The sequence below is a fragment of the Protopterus annectens genome, chromosome 1.part0 (assembly GCF_019279795.1).
Source record: "Protopterus annectens isolate FY-2018-M chromosome 1.part0, PAN1.0, whole genome shotgun sequence".
In the NCBI taxonomy this organism is placed as follows: Eukaryota; Metazoa; Chordata; order Ceratodontiformes; family Protopteridae; genus Protopterus; species Protopterus annectens.
Genome location: NC_056725.1, coordinates 1,954,136,001 through 1,954,158,469, shown reverse-complemented (window position 1 = coordinate 1,954,158,469; position 22,469 = coordinate 1,954,136,001). Strand labels below are relative to the sequence as shown.

General features: G+C 41.4%; 1 protein-coding gene across 1 annotated transcript in view; it reads right to left on the bottom strand.

Annotated features, from left to right (window-relative positions):
- The window catches only part of TRAPPC12 (trafficking protein particle complex subunit 12), a 791,394-nt gene that overhangs the window by 152,852 nt on the left and 616,073 nt on the right, over window positions 1-22,469 (bottom strand). The window contains exon 14 of the mRNA XM_044070401.1: window positions 7,937-8,040. Coding sequence (XP_043926336.1) covers window positions 7,937-8,040 — 104 coding nt within the window. The remainder of the gene's footprint in view (window positions 1-7,936; window positions 8,041-22,469) is intronic.

The following is a 22,469-nucleotide window of genomic DNA, read 5'->3' as shown; positions in this document are numbered from 1 at the left end:
GAGCCTTGGGGGACGCCACTTGTAACTGGTTTGGAGTCTGACATGGCTCCAGCAATTCTAACCATGTGGGTTCTGTCCTTGAGCCAGTTTGCAACCCATCTAGTGACATAGGGGTTTATATTTAAGCTGGTGAGCTTATCTATAATGCCCGAGTGGGGTATTGTATCGAAGGCTTTTGCGAGGTCCAGGTAGGCTGTCTGGACCACCTTCCCCTCTTCAATGGCCTTGTTGACCATTTCAAAGAAATCAACCAGGTTTAAGAGGCAGGATCTGCCCTTAACAAAGCCGAACTGGGTAGGATCCAGTGTCTGTAGGTCCCCAATATCTTTATTTAGGAGGTCCATGATGATCCTTTCCATAGCTTTGCAGACCAAGCTAGTCAGGCTTATGGGGCGATAGTTTCCAGGATCTGTTGAGGCACCACCTTTGTGGAGAGGGACCACTGTTGCTGTACGCCACTCTTTGGGTACATATCCTGTAGTAAGGCTGAGATTGAACAGTAGTTTTATGTTTGGGTTTAGCTCTTCCTGGAGTTCATGTAGGACGCAGCCCGGGACACCGTTTGGTCCCATTGATGCTGTGTTTTTTGCTGTGGAGAGGGCAGCTCTTACCTGAGCATCTGAGATGTCAGGGGGGCAGCACTCTGCTGGGATAAATATTTGCCCTTTTGGTGGGGAGGGGGGGGGGGGGAGAAGTTTGCACTGAACCTGTCAGCTAGGATGTTGGCAATGTCTGTGGGTTCGGGTGTATTTTTTGTCATTTTGGAATAATTCTGAGCATATCTGGGAATTCCCACCAAGGTTCCTAACATAACTAAAGAAAGCCTTGTGATTATCCTTAGTGTCCTGTGCAATTTTTCTCTCGAAGCTGGCCTTAGACGATTTTATGAGTGCCCGTAGTTTTTTGCTAATACTGATCAGAGATGCCTTCCCTTTTTGGGATTTTGCTCTATCGTAGTAGCTTCCTCCTTCTATTGTATAGTTTGTTTATGGCTGGGGTCGACCAGACAGGACGTCTGCCTTTGGAGGATTGGGTCTTGGTTTTATTTGGGATTGCATGATCCATGCATTCCTGAAGGTGTTCATAGAATGTGTTTATAAAGGATTCTGCGGTCTGGGCCATATTTTTCACAGGCCCGGGGGCTTTGAAGGATTCCACCTCAGTTTTGAGGAGTGTGAAATTTGCTTTAGAGAAGTTTTTCACTGTGGTTTTCAGGGCAGGGGGTGGAGTCGGGATGTGAATATCCAGTGAGATTAGTTAATGGTCTGATCTTACCAGTGAGGGATTCACTTCTGGTCTGGAGCATAGAGTCCCCATGTCGGTGATGATCAGGTCCAGTATGTTTTCCCCTCTTGTGGGAGTGGTAACAAGTTGTTCCATAGCATTTGAGTTTATAAATTCTAGGAACCTTTGGGCTAGGATGTTGAAGCTAGAGTAATGCTCCCAGTCTATGTTTGGGTAGTTGAAGTCGCCCAATATAATGGTGTTTGGAGAGACCTTCATATTTTCCATTGTTCTCAGGAAGGCCGAGTGGGGTTCCTGGGTTTGGGAGGGTGGTCTGTAGCATGCAGTTTTACCCACTGTTAGTTGCACATGGATAGTCTCTGATGCTTCGTGCTGTGCCACCAACCTGGAAGTGTGGGTATCTTTGACAAATATTGATACTCACCCTTCTTTTATAGTACGGTCCAAGTTTTGGGGCCGAAAAGCATGGTATGAGGTATAACCTGGTAGTGCTGGGGTGCTCTCGGGAGCCTTGAACCAGGTTTCTGTTACTGCATAGTTATCGATGTTCTCCATGCTAAGGAGAGTTTCGAGTGCGTGCATCTTGAGGTTTAGACTTATGGCATTGAGTAGCATTACTCTTAGTTTCTTATCCCTTGTGATACCTATGGAGGTGGGTTTGTCTTTTGAGCCTTGCCTAAAAAAGGCACTATGGGGGTAGCAAGAGCCTTTGCCAATATCCGAAAGCCCATGGGTGACAGGTGCAAGCCGTCCCTAGCGAAACATTGTGGCTTGTCGAGCATGTCATCCCAGGCTTACAGGCATTGGATCCCCTTTGAATGACACCAATACTTAAGCCAATTGTTGAACTTGATCATCTTGTCTTCATATTGTGGCATCATTCTTGGTGAGGGTAAGATGCTACTCAAGGTCAGGGTCATACCGGCCTGGGCTACATGCTCAGAGAGCTCCTCTATGTCTCTTTTCATGTAGTCCAGGGAGGTACGTCTCAGGTCATTCACACCAGCATGGACAATGACTGAGTCATATTTGTACTTGCCTTGAAGTGACCTGAGTGCTTGTGTTATGTGGTGGATCCTAGCGCCTGACAGGCAGCTCACCGTGACCTTCTCCTTGTTCAGCCTGGTGAGCGGGACGTCAGTGTGCCTGACGATAGAGTCACCTATTACAAGTGTATCAGGTGTGTTGTTTAGCCTTAAGTGCTGTGACTGTTCGGCACACTGGCTTTGTGAGCTATGTGTTGCACGAGTTTTGTTTTGGGGTAGCGGTTGCTTGGGTGTCTGCTTTGGAGGTCTCTGCTGCTTAGGCAGATTTTTATTTAGAGCCTCCAAGTATGTTTTTGTGTGTTTATGTGTTTGGTTTGCTGTCGTGGTAGGTCTATGTGAGATTGGAATTGTAGTGAGTGTGGTTTCCTTCTCCTGACTGGTTTTGCCAGTACTGAGTTGAGAGAGCTTGACCTCCAGTATGGCTATATGGTTGCATCTCTCACATGTGTGGGAATTTGTTGGGAGGAGGAGAGGGTTGTCTGTGTACATGAGGCAGTTGTAACATTGCCTCAAAATTTTGAGATTCACCAGCTGGACTGGAGAGGAGATTGACAACTGACCTTTGGACATGCTAGAATAGTATTGGGAATTCCTTTATAATTGAAAAAAAGGGCCAATGGGCAATATGCTTTTTTAACCACTGATGTAAATGATTTATATACATGTATACCACAAGAAACAGGTACTGAATGAGTTTGCTCCAAATTGAGAGATGGGGGAGCCACTAACCTTGAAATTTTGAATATGGAAGAATTATTAGGTATTATATTAAATAATTATTTCCTTTTTGATGTTGTTCTTGTTCTTCTTTCGGCTTTTCCTGGTTAGGGGTCGCCACAGCGGAACTCCGGTCTGCTGACTGGCAGTAGATTTCTATGGTGCTGAGCTGCCAGCTCGACTCCCAACCTTCAACGAAGGCACGCCCATTCACGCATGTCTTTCAAATGCCACTCGACTGCGGGGAGGACATGCAGACGCCACACAGAAAGCGCTCCAGCCGAGAATCGAACTACTGTGAGGCGACAACGCTACCGCTGCACCACCGCAGCATTAATTATTTCCTTTTTTGATAAGAAATTTTATTTGCAAAAAAGGGTGGCTATGGGGTCCCCATGTGGGGGCAGTTATGCAAACCTTGTTTTAGCACAATGGGAAAACATGTATGTATTTAATGACAATAATAATTTCCTTAAAATAAAATGTTATACACTGTTTTTAGATGATGTTTTTATTTTAATTAATGGAAATGATTATGATGATGAATTATTTATTGAATATTTAAATGACACCACTACTTTTCTTCATTTTACTTATACATAAGAGAAAGATGAAATTTATTTTTTAGATATAAAACTTTTAAAAGATCACGTGTTCAATGATTATAAAGCCAGAAGTTTTAGGAAGACCACATTTTCAAATTATTTTCTTCATTTTACAACTGAATATCCGTTAAAGCAAAGAGTTGGTAGTAAAAGGCCAGTTTGTTCATGCAGCTAGAATGGTTTCAGAAACTGATTTTTTACTCGAATGTGATAATTTAACTTCAATGTTTGCTAGAAGAGGTTATCCGAATAAATCTGTTGATGAGTTAAGAACTGAAGTAGTTAATAAAAGTATACAATGTATTAATAAAGCAATTTATGTGACCCTAGTATTCAGGAAATTAATCTAGATGACACAGATATGAGAAACAAAGTTGACAATGTTGATTTATCTAATAATTTATTATTTATTACCACTTTTAGCACTGATGCTCTAGCTGTAATGAACATTATATATAAGAATTGGCCTTTATTGTCCACCGATACAGGATTCAATAAACTCATTAATACAAAACCAAAGTTTGTTTTTAAAAAAAGGTTTTAACTTTAAGAACATTTTAAACTTCTAAGATTTAACAGAGAGTAGAATCAAAGGCATGTTCAAATGTGAATCTTGTCCACACTGTAAACATATAGATATAGGAAGTTCCTTTACCATTAGAAATAAAAAATATGAAACAAAATGTAAATACAACTGTAATTCTAGTGGGGTAGTCTATTTAGCTACGTGCCAGTATTGCCCCAGTTTCTATATAGGGAAAACAGAGAGGGTATATGAACATTTATATGCAATTAAAAAAGAAAAATTGGACAATGCTTTAGCGAGCCATGTTAAATCCTACCCAGGACATAGTTTTAAATTTAGAATAATTGATCAAATCCAAAAGGATGAGAGAGGGGGGCCTGCATCATTAAAGCTAGAAGCTTGTGAATTATTTCGGCAACTACGTTGCCATTCTTATGTACCTCCTGGGTTAAACAATGTTTGTTCTGTAACTTCTATATTAAAATGAAAAAGCTTGGATAGACAAATTTAATAATGCAGGGAAGCTGTTTTAATGTTTCAATAATTTGTAGAAAATGTATTTTAAAATTGTAATAATGTGAATCATGTGATTAGTAATGAAATTGGATCAGGTGATCAGTCATGATTTGTTTTAAAAGTACATTAACTGAATTAAAATTTTAAATGTGTACCTGAAGAAGTTTGGTATTAAGACAAACGAAAGTGCTTAGAAACTTAAAATAAAAGTTGATTGTGTGCCGTGTCGGTCTGAGTCTGCTTCCTTCTGCATTTATTTTCGTGGTTTGTCAGTAATTTTTTTAACCCTGTTGACCAGAATGACAGGCAGAAGGAAAAGGTTCTAGCAGGAGTTGGGACAGATCAGAACTCTGCACTAACCAATCATCTTGGTCCAGCCAAGGAACTCTCCACAGCCTTGAAAGCTGACTCAGCCAATGGCATTGAGAAGAATCGCTCATAACAGCAGAATCGGTAGCCTTCTTGACGCCAAAGGTGGATGGCTCTGAGAAGGACATTGGAACTCTGCTATTAGGGGCCAAAGCCTGAGTGGTAACGATGGCTATGGAAATCTCGGACTTGACCCTACAGTCAGTGCCCTGACTCAGATGCTATGTCTCTCCACTTGACCGAAAGTAAGGGAAAAAGCTGAAGTCTCCAAGGGTACTGGCTCTGAATCTGCTACGGCGTGGGGGGGGGGGTTGGATCCCATGTGCATAGGCTCCAAAAGTGGAGTAGTAGTATGGCCAGAGTCTGAGAGTCTCTTCACAGTCTTTTCCTAGGGGATCTAGCTGGGAGGACTCCCAGAAGAATGTGAGTACTCAGAAATTTCATTTGGTCGATATCTAGTACTGTAAGGCTTCCAGAAGACTGACCAGATCTCAAAGATGAAGCTACTGAAGTAGGCTGCGATAGGATCTTTTGAAGGATGCGGAAGTGAAGACTTGGGCTAATCAGCCCCAGAGAAAAAGAAGTTTTCAGAGAGGGAGTTCAGATCCTGGAAGCTGAAGGATCTGACTGCCTTAATATCGTAGGTGCTGGACCCGCAATGGCTGAGGGATAAGGAAACCTTTTCTCTGGTATGTCAAACTATTATCTCTCTTCTGGCTGTTTGTCCTTTGGTTTATCCTTAGGTCTGTTTTTGTCTTTCTGTCTCTTTTTCCTTTGACCTCTTGCTCTCTTTTCTTGTCAGAGAAAGGAGAGTTAGAGGGTGCCTTTGGATGCAAAGACATTTTGGACCCTTCTCTGAGGGGCAAGGAACCCTTTCAAAATTAGTTTCTCTTTCCTTCCTTAGACAGCCCTTGTGCCAAAGGCAGCACAAATACTGCAGGTGCCCTGCAAGTGGGAAGGAGCCTAACAGTATACACACTGAGAATGTGGGCCTTTATGCAGAATGTTATGCTGACAGGAGAAACACTTTTTGAAGACCATAGACCTTTTCAACATTGGAAGTAAATATTATCTATCTAAACGTAAAAGTACTGTATGTCAAACAGCAACAATATACATAACTAACCAATTACCAATCCTAAAAGTTAAGAACACAGTGAAAGCAGCGAGAAAAAACATACTGATCTATGACCTATTCCAAATATATAAAAGTAATCCTAAAATTATCATATCTCGCTAACAATCTTAAAAATATCTAGAGGGAGGAATAAAAGCTTCACTTGTGAAAAAGGATGGAGCTCTTGGTTAACATGTTTGGTTAGGCAGGTGGCAAAAAAGATCTGGGGTAATTCGGGCAGGAGAGGGGAATTAAGGGTAGTGGAGGAGTCAGAGCTCTGGGATCCAATATTATGGTATAAGGCACTGAGGTCTGATCCAACTGGATCTGGCAACACACATGCTGAATCAGATGAAAACAGACATCAGATATAAGTATTACAAAGTGGTCCCTATTAAAATCTTGAGACTTGAACTGGCGATTCCAGAAAGACCGGGAAAAAAATGCAGGAGAACAGAGTACATTATTGAACACTGCTTTTCTACTTTAAACTTGTTTTTTGTAATAGGCAAGCCCCTCTTGCTCCCTGAGATCACTATACCATGAAGAAATGGGAAATGGCAATCTTGAACTTAGTATATGCAAGTTTGGATTTTTATCTATTCAGGCTCCACATTTTGGTTCTTGGTAATGTAAGTCTTGAGATTTTAAATGGTTACCATTAGGAAGTTCTATCCCATTCACACACAGCAAATTGTTTCTTCACAGAAACCAATATACAATGCATTACTATTACTACAAGTTCACTGTCATCAAACAAGTCACACTGGCTTGCTGTAGATGGGGAATATCTGCCCTACTCATACAGGACAGACATATTTTTCCAACAGAAAGTCACAGTTCACTGCTTAATATTCCCCTGCCTGTCTGAACATTAGTTTCACTCTTTATTAAATAAAGTAAGGGAGAGTGCATGTTGCCAATATTAACAGCAGCTTTAGTTAGCCAATTCCTGAGACTGGAATGTTTGTATAACACCAACTGTGCAAAGAAAGCATAGGCAATGGCATATGTTTAAACCATAAAGTAAACCTCAACCTACTATGTGATGAAGAGGGAAGGATGAGGGCCAATAATTACCAAAATGCTGTCTCACATATAGGTTATTGTGATCTTTTTAAACATGTGCTTTTTATAATTTTAAAATTAAGAATTACAGGATAACCAGATTATCTCTGCATTGCAGACAGTAGTACTGCTACAAGAGAAAATATAAGTGGCCTCAGTGATACTGAAGTAAGCCTAGGGGACAGGCAGGAGAAAAATTGGTAGACTTGGCGTGGAAGTGGCACTGGGGGCTAGGCTGGTGAAAATGATGGCCCAAGAGGGACCAAAAAATACATATATGGATGGATGGATAGATGCATTGCCCCACTTTGATATAATTGCTGGGGAACATTATTTTTTTTTTACAGTATGTATACAAAATTGAAAAAAAATGATAAAAACCCACAAAAATGCTTGACTGTTGATCGTCAAAGCTATTGGCAGACACCTGTAGTTCTCAACTGTGACGGGCTTTTTTTTTTTGTAAAGCCTCCTCATTTATGGAAAATATAGACACGTGCAACTTCATACTAGGAGGACGAGCCAGCAATGCAAGGTTGTTGCTGGTTCTTGGGCATGGTAAACTGGACTGAATTTGTCTGCACACCCACAGATTACAATGGTGGGTAACAATCCCAACTTACTTCAAGAAAACATGTCCTGCAAAACAAAACAAAAAAAAAAGAAAAAGATCAACTCCTACCTAGAACATTCTTTTCCCTTATTCAAAGTGTTAAGACATCAATACCTGTTCATCAGAATCATTATTTTATTCTGCTGCCCATTTTCTGTCTTCTGGCAGACTTTAACCACATCTTGGAAGTATTTCTCTGCTGTTTTAGTGTCACCAATCTAGGAAAATAAACAAAAATAAATGTCTTGCTTTTTGTTCAAGACATCACTAACCAGAAATATTTGCAGTAAACTTCATGACTTGCATATTTACAAAGAACAAAATGTGTTATACTACACAGTGCAAAAAACAAAAGGACAGCAGTGCTTTCCATGCTGTTTTCACCTTGCCTCTTGAATGTTAAACAATCAACTTTATTTATAGCAAACATTGCTGCATAATAGTTTGCCAGAAGAGCTCAGTGTACCATTTACAAATCTAAAAATAAAACAGCCTCTATGTGGCCCTCAAAAAAAAAAATCAGTACAGGGGACTAAAACGGCATAGCTCATAGCACTAGCTCTGAGCCACAAAAGCAAACAGTGTAAGAGATGCAGGGTTATTCTGGGATACCTAGAGAAATAGAAGCTGAGCTAAGGGTCATATGTGACGACCAATAATTTTCTGTTTGATTCCAGACTGCTGCTGTGCCAACAGACATCCTTCATTTCAATAAAAGATAAGCTTAGATCTAACACCAAAACCAAACCCCACTGGGGGAATCATTATTTTCACAGGGTATATAACAAAAGAAAAAAAGTCATGGCCAAAATTAGAAACCGCAAATCTCATCGAGACAAGAGCTCTCCGATTCAACTAAACAAGAAATTAGGTCATCTAATAAAGTCGAACAAGGCCAGTTATGAGGTCAGGATAGCCCTCCAGGCTGAAGACTATATGAAGGCCTTCTTCAGCTACGTTAGGAACCTTAAAGGTAACACTCAATAGTGTGCAGAACTGGTGGTAAATAGCATAACCTTCAATGACCAAGGTGACAGTGAATCTACTGGCTGATAAATTTATCTCTAACTTCACCTTCCACTCTCCTCATTACACCCTGTGAAATCCCTTCTAGCATACCCCCCCCCCCAGCTATCAATAGAAAGCAGGTCCTGGTGGAGCTTGCTAAGCCCAAAAATACTGCTTCACTGGGTCCTGACAGTATCCCTAGTTTCCTCCTCCTCCTCCCACATAGCCTAAAATGTGATCTAGCGGGATCACTTGAGACGATCTTCAACTACAGCCTCAAAACAGATTGCACACCAGGGAAATGGAGGGCATCAACAGTCATCCCTCTCTATACAGGCAGACCATCAACCAACCCCAGGAACTACAGATACATCAAGCTGACAAGTCTAATATGCAAAGCCATGGAATTAATTATAAAGAAAATGATCAATAAGGATACTGGCAACCTACGGACACTGGTCCCATCCCAGTTTGGCTTTAAGGGAAGGTCTTCCCTACTCAACCTGGTACACTTCGAGAGGGTAAACAAATATATGGATGATGGAAAATGGTGTATACCACCTACCTTGACTTGGCCAAAGTGTTCGTTACAATATCCCACTCAACTATTGCTGACAAACTCTCACAACTAGGCATAAATTCCCACATAACTCACTGGATTGCTGGTTGTCTCACAGATAGGATCTATGAAGTCAAGATATTTGAGAGTGCCTCCACCAAGATACTGGCCACCAGCGGAGTTCCCCAGGGCTCCATGTTGGGTATGCTCCTGTCTGGCATCTACTTCTCAGAAGTCAAGGCTAATGTCAAAGGCCTCTGATTCACCAGGTTCACAGATGTCTGTGAATTGGGAGCAATCACAGATTACCCCCAAGACACCAACATCCTACAAGAGGGTATAACGCAAACAAATGACCGGTGTCAAAGTCACAGATTAAAACTCAACATAAAGAAATGCATTATAGTGTCCTTTGGGAAACTACCACCCAAGCTAATTACTTCATTGATAAAACATCCCTAAGAGCTGACACAATAGTTAGGGTCTGGGAAAATATGTAGACAGTAAACTGGCCTTTGACCAACACATAGCCAAGATAGTAAGAAAATCATTCTATGTCACCCAACTCATTAAACAAGGATATGGCATCCAGGTCCAAGGAAGCCACAGTACCACTCAATTCACCCTTATCAGACCCATCATTGAGTACAATGCCCCCTTTGGCATGTACCTCACCAGACACTTGCAACAGTTGGAATGCCCTCAAAGGCTCCCCACCAGGAGAATCTAGGTTATGACTACTCTATCAAACACAGATTGCCTGGGCCCTATCTCTGTACTCAATCTGCTACAGGTTACTGAAAGGCTAGATAGGTGATTTGTGGCTGGCATATAAGGCATCCTCATATGCACCTCTGATGGATCTCATGCACATCCACAAAACAAACAGCACCTGAAACACTACATACAAAGACCTGAACTTTGCCTGTTACATAAACAGAACATGCTGGAGAGATCGATATATGTTGCAAAGGATCTCTGCGCTATGGAATAAGCTCTCCATCTACGTGAAGCAGAGTTCATCCCTGACCCTATTCAAATGAAACCTTGCACACTGGATGGGAAATAGCAAATTCACCCCCAGTCTGGCTCCTAGATCTTTGATGAACAAAGGTTAACAATAAGTATATTAATCTTAAAAATATCTCCCTGTATAACCCTTAGCTACCTCCTTACTAACATGACCCACCATATAGGCGTCCAAGGAACTCGGGGGCCAAAACTGGGTTGGATTGCATAGCTAGGCTTGTAAAGAAGAAAAGAAATCCAGCACCCCGAGCAGTAGTAGCTTAAAGTTCTTTTATTAAACCAGACAGGTTTCAGCAATCAGCTTTCTTCAGTGGTTTTGATAACTACACAACCATAGGCCATATTTATTAGTATTTTGAATTAGGCAGTATGACATAATTTCCTGTGTTCATGAAAATAATCACCAAAACATGTAAATATATATGAATAAACCTGAAAGGTACAAAAATCAATTAGTATATAGAAAGTATACTAAGAATATTGATACTAAAATGTATGTCAAAATTGAAATCGTGCTTAAATAAATTAATAATATAACAACAATCCTGTAGTTCAGTATAACAAGTAGAACAAAAATGGTATTGTAACATATAAATAGATTACAGTTATTAGGGGCAATAACCCCTCACAATTTATCATTAAGGCCAGGTGAAAATAAACCACCTAGTTTTACAATCCATTTTGTTTCTTTTTGGTTAAGCAATTTGTGCCATCCAGTTTTAAATTTCTATTGCCAGAAATCTTATCAATACTGTTAAAAGAAAACTGGGCCATTTTATGCATCAAAGAATGTTTGTACAAAGCATTGTTGGACCTGGCATTCCTTATATCACCCAAATGTTCAGAAATGCGAATTCTAAACTGTCTGGATGTTTGTCCAATGTAAAATGCCCTGCATGTACATGTGGCCAAATAAATCACCCAATCTGTGCTACAATTTGCAAAGAAATGTATATTATATACCTTGCCTGTGTTCTTGCTTGTGAATTCCTTGGTGGGAAATACATATTTGCAAAAAGAGCAATGACCACAAGGGTGATTGCCAATAAGTTTGTCTCCCAACAAGGTTGTCTGAGTAATAGAGACATCCAATGGTGTAGTTCTTTTGTAATAAGAAAAGTGTGACCTCAGGCTTTTACCTTTACGGTATGAAAACAGACATCTGTTGTCCAACCAGTTTGCCAGATGTGTGTTTGTTGTTAATATATTCCAATGATTATTAATAATGTCCATCAATTGATAGGTGTTCCTACCAAAGGTGGTTACTAACCTAGGTGTCTGTACAGAAGAACTAGCAATTTTGGATTTATAACCCAACAAAGTGTCCCTTGATAGATTTTTGGTCATTTGGACTGCACAGTGAACATCCAATTTATTATAACCTCTCTGTAAGAATCTATTCGAGAGATCATTTAGACAATTCTCAAGGTCCATATCAGATGAACATATTCTCTTAATCCTGATGAATTGTGATTTAGGAATGTTTTTTATAATATGCCTGGGATGTAAGCTAGAGGCATGTAATAAACTGTTGTATTGTGGGTATTTTCTATGCACAGTGGTACGTAGAGTATTGTCCGGTTCCCTACACAGATGGACATCCAAAAAATCAATATGCTGCAGATTATAATTAACCGAAAATTCTATGCTCCATTTGTTACTGTTAAGATATTCAACAAATTCCATAAGGTACTCTGTGCCCCCTTTCCAAACAAGCCAACAATCGTCCAGAAAACGTCTCCAAATGTCGATTTCTGGCATATATAAGTTGTGTAATTCACTATATATAATCTGATCTTCAACATATCCCATAAAGAGATCAGCATATATTGGTGCGAAAGAGGCACCCATCGCCGTACCCTGAATTTGCCAGTAACATTGGTTTTGAAAATAGAACACATTCTTGGTTAGAATGTGCTCCGCCATGCAGATTAATAGGGTGTTAAATCCTGAACTGTAAATGTTGATCTTCTGTAGCCAATATTCCAGTGCCATTAGACCAGCCCAATGTGGTATGCTAGTATACAGTGATGTAAAATCTAAAGTGCACATAAGCCAATCCAGTTCAAGTTGGGATTCAGAAACAATCTGTAGGAACTCCGTGGTGTCTTGCAATCTGGCCCGTACATGTGGTAACAAAGGTTTTAAATATTGTGTCAGAAAGACCAATAGTGGTTCAGTAAGTGAACCCATACCTGAAACAATAGGCCTGCCTGGTGGTGTATTTTGGGACTTGTGAATCTTAGGCAAAAAATATAGATATTGCTTCACTGGATCTTGATTGGTTAAATGAAATCTAGTTTTAGTACTAATGATACCTTCCTCAACTGCAAGCTGTAAAAAATCATCAATTTGTTTTTTAAATTTGGGGGTAGGGTCAATAGGCATATGTAAATAATGCTGAGTGTTCGACACCTGTCTCATTCCCTCAGCCCAGTAATAACTGGAATTCATGACCACAATGGCCCCACCCTTATCCGGAGGAAGAATGGTAATGTCAGTATTGTTTTTAAGATTCATAAGAGCCTGTTGTTCCTCAACATTTAAGTTATTTCTAAGAGTGTTCCCTGAACCCAACTGATGGTGTAAATCCTTAATAGCATTCTGGAATATGTCTACATGTTTGTCCATTGGAGGACAAAACTTGGATGGTAAAAATCTAAATTCAGTGGATCTTTGAGTAGATTCCTGTTGATCAAAAAAGAGTTTAAGGTTTAGTCTTCTACAAAAATCCATGACATCTGATATAAAGATACTTTCATCAACAAAAAAAACAGGAATAAAACCAAGGCCTTTATTTAACAAAAGTTCTTCAATAGGTGTTAATACATAATCAGAGATATTATGCACGTTGGAGCAATCTGCATTCATTTGACAATGGACAGAAAGAGTTGTTCTAATGTTTTTATGTTTGCGTCCCCCCGTGTCTGTGCCTAAAGTGTGATCAGCATTATGTGTTCTTTTGGAAACCGGAGAATCTGAAATATGAGTAGATTCAGTATCTGTGGTGGATGATTCCTCACCCGAACTCATACTGGGTGATGTACCCTTTTTTAGTATAGATCTCTGCCTCTTCTTGCGTGTGTAACTAAACTTTTTGGTACCCTCTGCAAACCTAACCCCTTTCTGTAGCTCAAAGGGTTCCCCCTTTCGTAATCTTCCATGTCTCTGGAGAATTTGCTTAACTTCTTGTCTTTTAATGTCTTTTCTGAGGTTAAGAGTTCTCTAGATAATCTACTCAGTGATTCCTGAAAGTTTGGTTGATTCTCATATAATTTCAATTCTTCACACATTTTTTGTACATCACAAATATTTGCCTGTATTGTTCTGTCATAATATGACGATAATATGTTGACAAACATCATTGCCGAATCTTGTTGTGCAACGCTCCATTCTCTGATCAATAAATCATCTGGTTTACCTATCAGCGGTTGCAGTTTAGTTCTAAGGCCTCTTGGGCCAATATTTTGATGCTTATATGCCTTAAATAATCTGGAGTGCCAGATGTTGGTACGTAATGTTTTGACTTTTTTACCAAATTGAGTAAAAAGCATACTACAATCGTCAACTGGATCTGTAGTCCTATTGGCAGTAGATCCATTACTGCATTCAATTCCAAAGATGTGAATATCATCTTTGTCTGCACACAATCCTTGCACCATATGATTAAGATCCATGACAATAGATTGTGCGTATGCTAAGGTCAAATGTGATGTATTAGAAACCAAATTGTAATATGATTATAATATTCAGTATCACTGGTATATAAATATGAGATATTCAAAACCCAAAAAAGCTAAAAAAAAAAAAGTCCATAGAGAACTTGAGGTCCAATCTTTGACTTGTAAGAGGTATGTGGAGTGCAGAGACCAAAATGACCACAACTGTATATGAAAAACTCAAAAGACTGTATGAATCTGTATACAAAAAGTAATAATGAACCAACCAAAATCATATACAAAGAATGATTGGTTGGTACCAATAGAAACCTGGTTAAAAGTTACCCACAACAGTGTAAACAAAGAAGAATTAGGCAATAGTTATCAATTCCAAAAGAACAGAATTAACACTAGTTAAATGCCTCACTTCAGTTATGATACTTACAAGTATCAAAAATAATTATAAAAAGTGATATATCAACAATGCCTGAATCTGCAGAAAAAAAATAGAAATAAAGCTAGAAGCAATAAGGTGTACTGAGAATCATACTGATTAGGAACCACCTATGTTATAATATTGTCATGCCCATTGATAAACAATGTATACATTGCAAGTTGAATGCTTTAAAACACTACAGATAAAGTATAAATAATTATACTATCCTGTCCACCTGAGCACACTCAGCATAAACTACTGCATTGATGAAATAATAATATAAACCCAAATGATGTTGAATACAATACATACAATGTAAGGCCACAGCCCCTTGCTATCCAAAAATAGTCATAGAACACTGAACATCATCACTTTGTATAACTGTCCAATTGTCCAGCCACAAAGAAAATCATAGCTAGAATCCAAATAATGATGTATGGCAATTGCTTGATTAATCAATGTAAAAAAATGAAATAAAAAATAAATAATACTTGAATCCAAAAATTTGTGTATTTGCGTTCGTCCAACGACCAAGTGCTACAACCAATATGTCCACATATAATCCAAAACATTGGTAATCCAAACAATGGTACAATGTAGGCACCCTAAGACCTTAAAAGTCATATAGATGTAAAAATCCAATAGAGGTTGCGAGGCGAGGTGTACTGAAAATCATACTAATCATGAACAGCCTATGTTATAATATTGTCCTGACCATTGATAGACAATGTATAAATTCCAAGTTGAATGCACTGAAACACTACAGATAAAGTATAAATAATTATACTATCCTTTTCACCTAAGCACACTCAGCATTACAACATAAACTGCTGTATTGATGAAATTATAATATACACCCAAATAATGTTAAATACAATCCGTAAAATATAAGGCCACAGCCCCTTGCAATCCAAAAATGGTCATAGAACGCTAAACATCAACACTTTGTCCAATTGTCCAGCCACAAAAGAAATCATAAATTAAATCCAAATAATGGTATATAACAGTTGCGTGATTAATCAACAATGTAGAGAAAATAAAAAGTACTTGAATCCTGAAATTTGTGTATTTGCGTTCGTCCAACGACCGAGTTCTGCAACCAATATGTCCGTATACAATCCAAAATGTTGGTAATCCAAACAATAGTACGATGTAGGCACCCTAAGACCTTAAAAAGTCATATAGATGTAGAAATACAATTAAGGCAGCGTGGCCAAGTATGCAATGGTGTCGAAAACGCTGAGTAGTCAAAAAACAGAACACAATATGGCAAACGAACGCTGGATGTACAAACGCTGCCAAATCCACAATGAAAACAAATAATGATACCCACAGGACCTGTAACAACCAAAAGTTGTTCTGGTAAAGTAAAACGAATTGGGAAGAAGAATCTCCACCACGAATAGGTGGTTTATTTCCACCTGGCCTTAATGATAAATTGTGAGGGGTTATTGCCCCTAATAACTGTAATCTATTTAGAGGTTCATACTAGGCTATCTGCCCTAGGGCATTTATAAGCCTAGCCAGAATGTGTTTGGCTATCGCCACCCATTTTAAATTTATTTTGCTATGCCCTTTTTTGAGGTTAGTATACTGTGCCTCTGTCTAACAGTGACATAGAAGTGATACCCGGGGTAAACCTACGATCTCCCATCCACTCATCAAGATTCCTCTTGAAGAGAGTCAATGAGGGACTCTGCCTAACCTGGACTGGGATTTTATTCCAGAGTGAAGGGAGCCTCTGGGTTATGAATCTGTCCCTCCAGCATGTCCTATTTATTTCAGTGCCGAGGTTCAAGTCTCTCGAGCGTGTAGCTCGATGGGATTTGGATTTTCTGAGGTGCAGCATGTCCATTAATTCTGAATTGGACATGGCTTTATACGTCAGGCACAGATCGCCTCTGAACAGGCGGTATGCCACTGAGTAGAGCTGGAGTTTCTTTAACCGGGCAGCATATGGCATAAACCACAAAATCAGTGTGCAAAGCAGTCACAGCCCTTAAGGCCAAATACAACACCAAACATACTTGTCATAGGTGACTCCATTGTCAGACACAATGAAGTCCCACTCACCAGGGTGAACAAGGAGAGGGTCACAGTAAGCTGCCTATCGGGCGCTAGAATCCGCCACATAACACAAGCACTCGGGTCACTCCATGGCAAGTACAAATATGACACAGTCATTGTCCATGCTGGTGTGAATGACCTGAGACGTACCTCCCTGGACTACATGAAAAGAGACATAGAGGAGCTCTCTGATTATGTAGCCCAGGCAGGTATGACCCTGACCCTGAGCAGTATCCTTCCTTCACCAAGAATGATGCCACAATATAGAGACAAGATGATCAGCTTTAACAACAGGCTTAATGTCTGGTGTCATTCAAAGGGGATCCAGTGTCTGTCTGCCTGGGATGACATGCTTGACAAGCCACGCTGCTTCGCAAGGGACGGCTTGCACCTGTCACCCCTGGGATTCCGGATATTGGCTAAGGCTCTTGCCACCCCCATAGTGCCTTTTTAGGCAAGGCTCAAATTCTAAACCTACCACCCTAGAAAACAAAAATGGGAAGAAACTGAGGGTAATGCTGCTCAATGCCAGAAGTCTAAATCTCAAAATGCACGCACTCTAGGCCCTTCTCAGTATGGAGAACATCGATGTCTGCGCTGTAACTGAAACCTGGTTCAAGGCTCCTGAGAGCACCGCGGCACTATTAGGTTTTACCTCATATCATGCATTCCGGCCCCAAAACCAAGTCCACACCACAAAAGGAGGGGGTGTATCCATATTCATAAAGGATACCCACACCTCCAGGTTGGTGGCAACGCACGAAGCTTCGGAAACCATCCAGGTGCAACTAACCATAGGCAAAACTGATCTACAAATTGTAGCATGCTACAGGCCACCCTCTCAAACTCAGGAACCCCACACAGCCTTCCTGAAGACACTGGAGGGTATAAATGTATCTCCAAACACCATCATATTGGGTGACTTCAACTACCCGAATATAGACTGGGAACATTACTCAAGCCCTAACTTTCTAGCCCAACGGTTCCTGGAGTTCATAAATTCAAATGCCATGGAACAGCTAGTCACTGTTCCCACGAGAGGAGAAAATATACTAGATCTCATTATCACAAACATGGGGACAAAATGCTCCACACCGGAAGTATATCCCTCATTGGTGAGATCTGATCATAAACTAATCTCACTGGAAATCCACATCCCCCCACCCCAAACAAAAAGACCACAGTGAAGAACTTCTCTAAAGCAAACTTCACACTACTCAAGACTGGTGTGGTATCCTTCAAGGCCCCTGAGCCAGTGGAAACCACAACCCAAGCTGCGGAAGCCCTTACAAATGCCTTCTATGAACACCTCCAGGACTGCATGGATCAGGCAATCCCAAATAAAACCAAGACTCTTTCCACAAAGGGCAAACATCCAGTCTGGTGGACCCCAGCCATTAACAAACTTTACAATAAGAGGAGAAAGCTATTACATGATAGAACAAAATCCATAAAAGGGAAGTCACCCTGATCATTATTAGTAAAAAAATACGAGCACTCATAAAATCAATTAAGGCCAATTTTGAGAGAAAAATTGCCATGGATTCAAAGGACAATCATAAGGCCTTTTTCAGCTATGTTAGGAACCTGGGTGGAAACTCCCAGATATGCTCAGAATTAGTCCAAAATGATACAAAAATCACTGAACCCACAGACATTGCCAACATACTGGCAGACAGGTTCAGTGCAAACTTCACCCCCCTCTCCCCCACTAAAGGAGAGATAACTATCCCAGCGGAGTATAGCCTCCCAGACATCTCAAATGCGCAGGTGAAAGCTGCTCTCTCTAAAGCTAAAAACACAGCATCAATGGGACCGGATGGTGTCCCCGGCTGTGTGCTACACGAGCTAAATGAGGAATTAAACCCGCACATAAGGCAGCTGTTTAATCTCAGCCTTACCACAGGATACATGCCCAAGGAGTGGCGTACGGCAACTGTGGTCCCACTCCACAAAGGCGGTGCCTCTACGGACCCTGGTAATTACCGCCCCATAAGCTTAGCAAGTCTAGTCTGCAAAGCTATGGAGAGGATCATAATGGAGCTCATAAACAAAGATATAGGGGACTTGCAGACATTGGACCCGACCCAGTTTGGCTTCGTCAAGGGCAGATCATGCCTTTTGAACTTGGTTGACTTCTTCGAAACAGTCATCAAGGCCATTGATGAGGGAAAGGCAGTCCATACAGCCTACCTTGACCTTGCAAACGCTTTCGACACAATACCCCACTCGGGTATTGTAGAAAACTTACCAGCTTAAATGTAAACCCATATGTCACAAGATGGGTTGCAAACTGGCTTAAGGACAGAACCCACAGGGTTAGAGTTGCTGGCGCTATGTCAGACTCCAAGCCGGTCACAAGTGGTGTCCCACAGGGCTCGGTCCTTGGCCCCCTATTGTTCGGCATCTACTTCTCAGAAGTACAGGCCAACATGGGAGGACTTTGGCTGACAAAGTTTGCAGACGACTGCAAACTGGGCGCCATAGTGGAAAGTGCTTTGGACACGGATATCCTTCAGAAGGGACTCACGGAAACAGATAGCTGGTGCCAGAGCCATGGCCTGAAGTTAAATGCCAAAAAATGTATAGTCATACCCTTCGGGAAAAACAAGATAACCCCATAACCCCAAGCTACCATACAGGTGGCAATCCACTAAGCACAGAAGAGGTTATCAGGGACCTGGGGACCCAGGTTGACAGTGGCCTTTCTTTTGACACTCAAGTTGCTAAAGTGGTTAGAAAGACCTTCTACATTGCCCACCTGATCATGAAGGGATTCACATCCAGATCTAGTGAGGTCATTGTTCCCCTGTACTCTTCACTTATCAGACCAATGATCGAGTACAATGCCCCATTCGGGATGTATCTCACCCGACATCTACAGCAATTGGAGAGACCCCAAAAGTTCCTCACCAAAAGGATAAAGGGACTCCAAAATCTGTCATATGCTGCCAGATTGAAGGAACTCCAGCTCTATTCAGTCGCATAACGTCTGCTCAGAGGTGACATGTGCCTGACATACAAGGCCATGTCCAACCCAGAATTAATGGACATGCTCCACCTCAAAAAATCCAAATCCACCAAAACCACTAGAGCAAGCGACTTAAACCTTAGCACGGATATAAATAGGATGTGCTGGAGGGATAGATTTATCACTCAGAGACTCCCTATGCTGTGGAATAAAATCCCGGTCCATGTGAGGCAGAGCACCTCGCTGGCTCTGTTCAAGAGAAATCTTGACCTGTGGATGGGAGATCGTAGGTTTACCCCGGGAATCATCTCTGTGTCACTGCTGGACAGAGGCACAACAAACTAATGGGCACAGTATTTTTTCATATAAGGGGTGGCGTAAGCCACAAAACTTTGGGCTAGGCTTATAAATGCCTTAGGGCAGATAGCCTAGTATAAACCTATGAACCTATCTGTTTGAGCCCTTTGATCCTCTTGGTGAGGTACTTTTGGGGTCTTTCCAGTTGCTGCAGGTGTCTGGTAAGGTACATCCCAAAAGGGGCATTGTACTCAATTATGGGCCTGATGAGGGATGAGTAAAGAGGCACAATGACCTCCCCTGATCTAGATGTGAATCCCTTCATGATTAGGTGGGCTATATAAAATGTTTTTCTAACCACTTTGGCCACGTCGTTGTCAAATGAGTGATTGCTATCAACTTGGGTCCCCAGGTCCCTAATTACTTCTTCTGTACTTAATGGATTACCACCTATGTGGTAATTTGTGGGCACTTTGTTTTTGCCAAAGGGGATGACTATACACTTTTTGGTATTTAGCTTGAGGCCATGGCTCTGGCACCAGTTGTCTGTTTCTATGAGGCCCTTTTGGAGGATGCTTGTGTCGGCTGGAGAGTCGATTATGGCGCCCAGTTTGCAGTCATCTGCGAACTTGGTCAGCCACAGTCCTTCCGTGTTGGCCTGTACCTCCGAGAAATATATACCAAACAAGAGAGGTCCCAGGACTGAGCCTTGTGGGACACCACTTGTAACTGGTTTGGAGTCTGACATGGCTCCAGCAATTCTAATCAGGTGGGTTCTGTCCTTGAGCCAGTTTGCAATCCATCTAGTGACATAGGGGTTTATATTTAAGCTGGTGAGCTTATCTATAATGCCCGAGTGGGGTATTGTATCGAAGGCTTTTGCGAGGTCCAGGTAGGCTGTGTGGACCACCTTCCCCTTGTCAATGGCCTTGGTGACTGTTTCAAAGAAATCGACCAGGTTTAAGAGGCAGGATCTGCCCTTAAAGCCAAACTGGGTAGGATCCAGTGTCTGTAGGTCCCCAATATCTTTATTTATGAGGTCCATGATGATCCTTTCCATAGCTTTGCAGACCAAGCTAGTCAGGCTTATGGGGCGATAGTTTCCAGGATCCATTCAGGCACCACCTTTATGGAGAGGGACCACTGTTGCTGTACGCCACTCTTTGGGCACATATCCTGTAGTAAGGCTAAGACTGAACAGTAGTTTTATGTTTGGGTTTAGCTCTTCTTGGAGTTCATGTAGGACACAGCCCGGGACACCGTCTGGTCCCATTGATGCTGTGTTTTTGCTTTGGAGAGGGCGGCTCTTACCTGAGAATCTGAGATGTCAGGGGGGCAGCACTCTGCTGGGATAGATATTTGCCCTTTTGGTGGGGAGGGGGGGGAGAAGTTTGCGCTGAACCTGTCAGCTAGGATGTTGGCAATGTCTGTGGGTTCAGTGTATTTTTTGTCATTTTGGACTAATTCTGAGCATATCTGGGAATTCCCACCCAGGTTCCTAACATAACTAAAGAAAGCCTAGTGATTATCCTTAGTGTCCTGTGCAATATTTTTCTCAAAGCTGGCCTTAGACAATTTTATGAGTGCCCATAGTTTTTTGCTAATACTGATCAATCAGTGATGCCTTCCCTTTTTGGGATTTTGCTCTATCATTTAGTAGCTTCTTCCTTCTATTGTATAGTTTGTTTATGGCTGGGGTCCACCAGACAGGACGTCTGCCTTTGGAGGATTGGGTCTTGGTTTTATTTGGGATCGCATGATCCATGCATTCCTGAAGGTGTTCATAGAATGTGTTTATAAAGGATTCTGCGGTCTGGGCCATATTTTCCACAGGCCCGGGGGCTTTGAAGGATTACACCTCGGTTTTGAGGAGTGTGAAATTTGCTTTAGAGAAGTTTTTCACTGTGGTTTTCTGGGCAAGGGGTGGGGTCGGGATGTGAATATCCAGTGAGATTAGTTTATGGTCTGATCTTACCAGTGAGGGATACACTTCTGGTCTGGAGCATAGAGTCCCCATGTTGGTGATGATCAGGTCCAGTATGTTTTCCCCTCTTGTGGGAGTGGTAACAAGTTTTTCCATAGCATTTGAGTTTATAAATTCTTGGAACCTTTGGGCTAGGGTGTTGGAGCTAGAGTAATGCTCCCAGTCTATGTTTGGGTAGTTGAAGTCGCCCAATATAATGGTGTTTGGAGAGACCTTCACATTTTCCAGTGTTCTCGGAAAGGCCGAGTGGGGTTCCTGGGTTTGGGAGGGTGGTCTGTAGCAGGCTATAAACTGGAAGGCAGTTTTACCCACTGTTAGTTGCACATGGATAGTCTCTGATGCTTCGTGCTTTGCCACCAACCTGGAGGTGTGGGTATCTTTGATGAATATCGATACTCCACCTCCTTTTGTGGTTCGGTCCAAGTTTTGGGGCCGAAAAGAATGGTATGAGGTATAACCTGGTAGTGCTGGGGTGCTCTCGGGAGCCCTGAACCAGATTTCTGTTACTGCACAGATATCGATGTTCTCCATGCTAAGGAGAGTTTCGAGTGCGTGCATCTTGAGATTTAGACTTCTGGCGTTGAGTAGCATTACTCTTAGTTTCTTATCCCTTGTGATACCTATGGAGGTGGGTTTG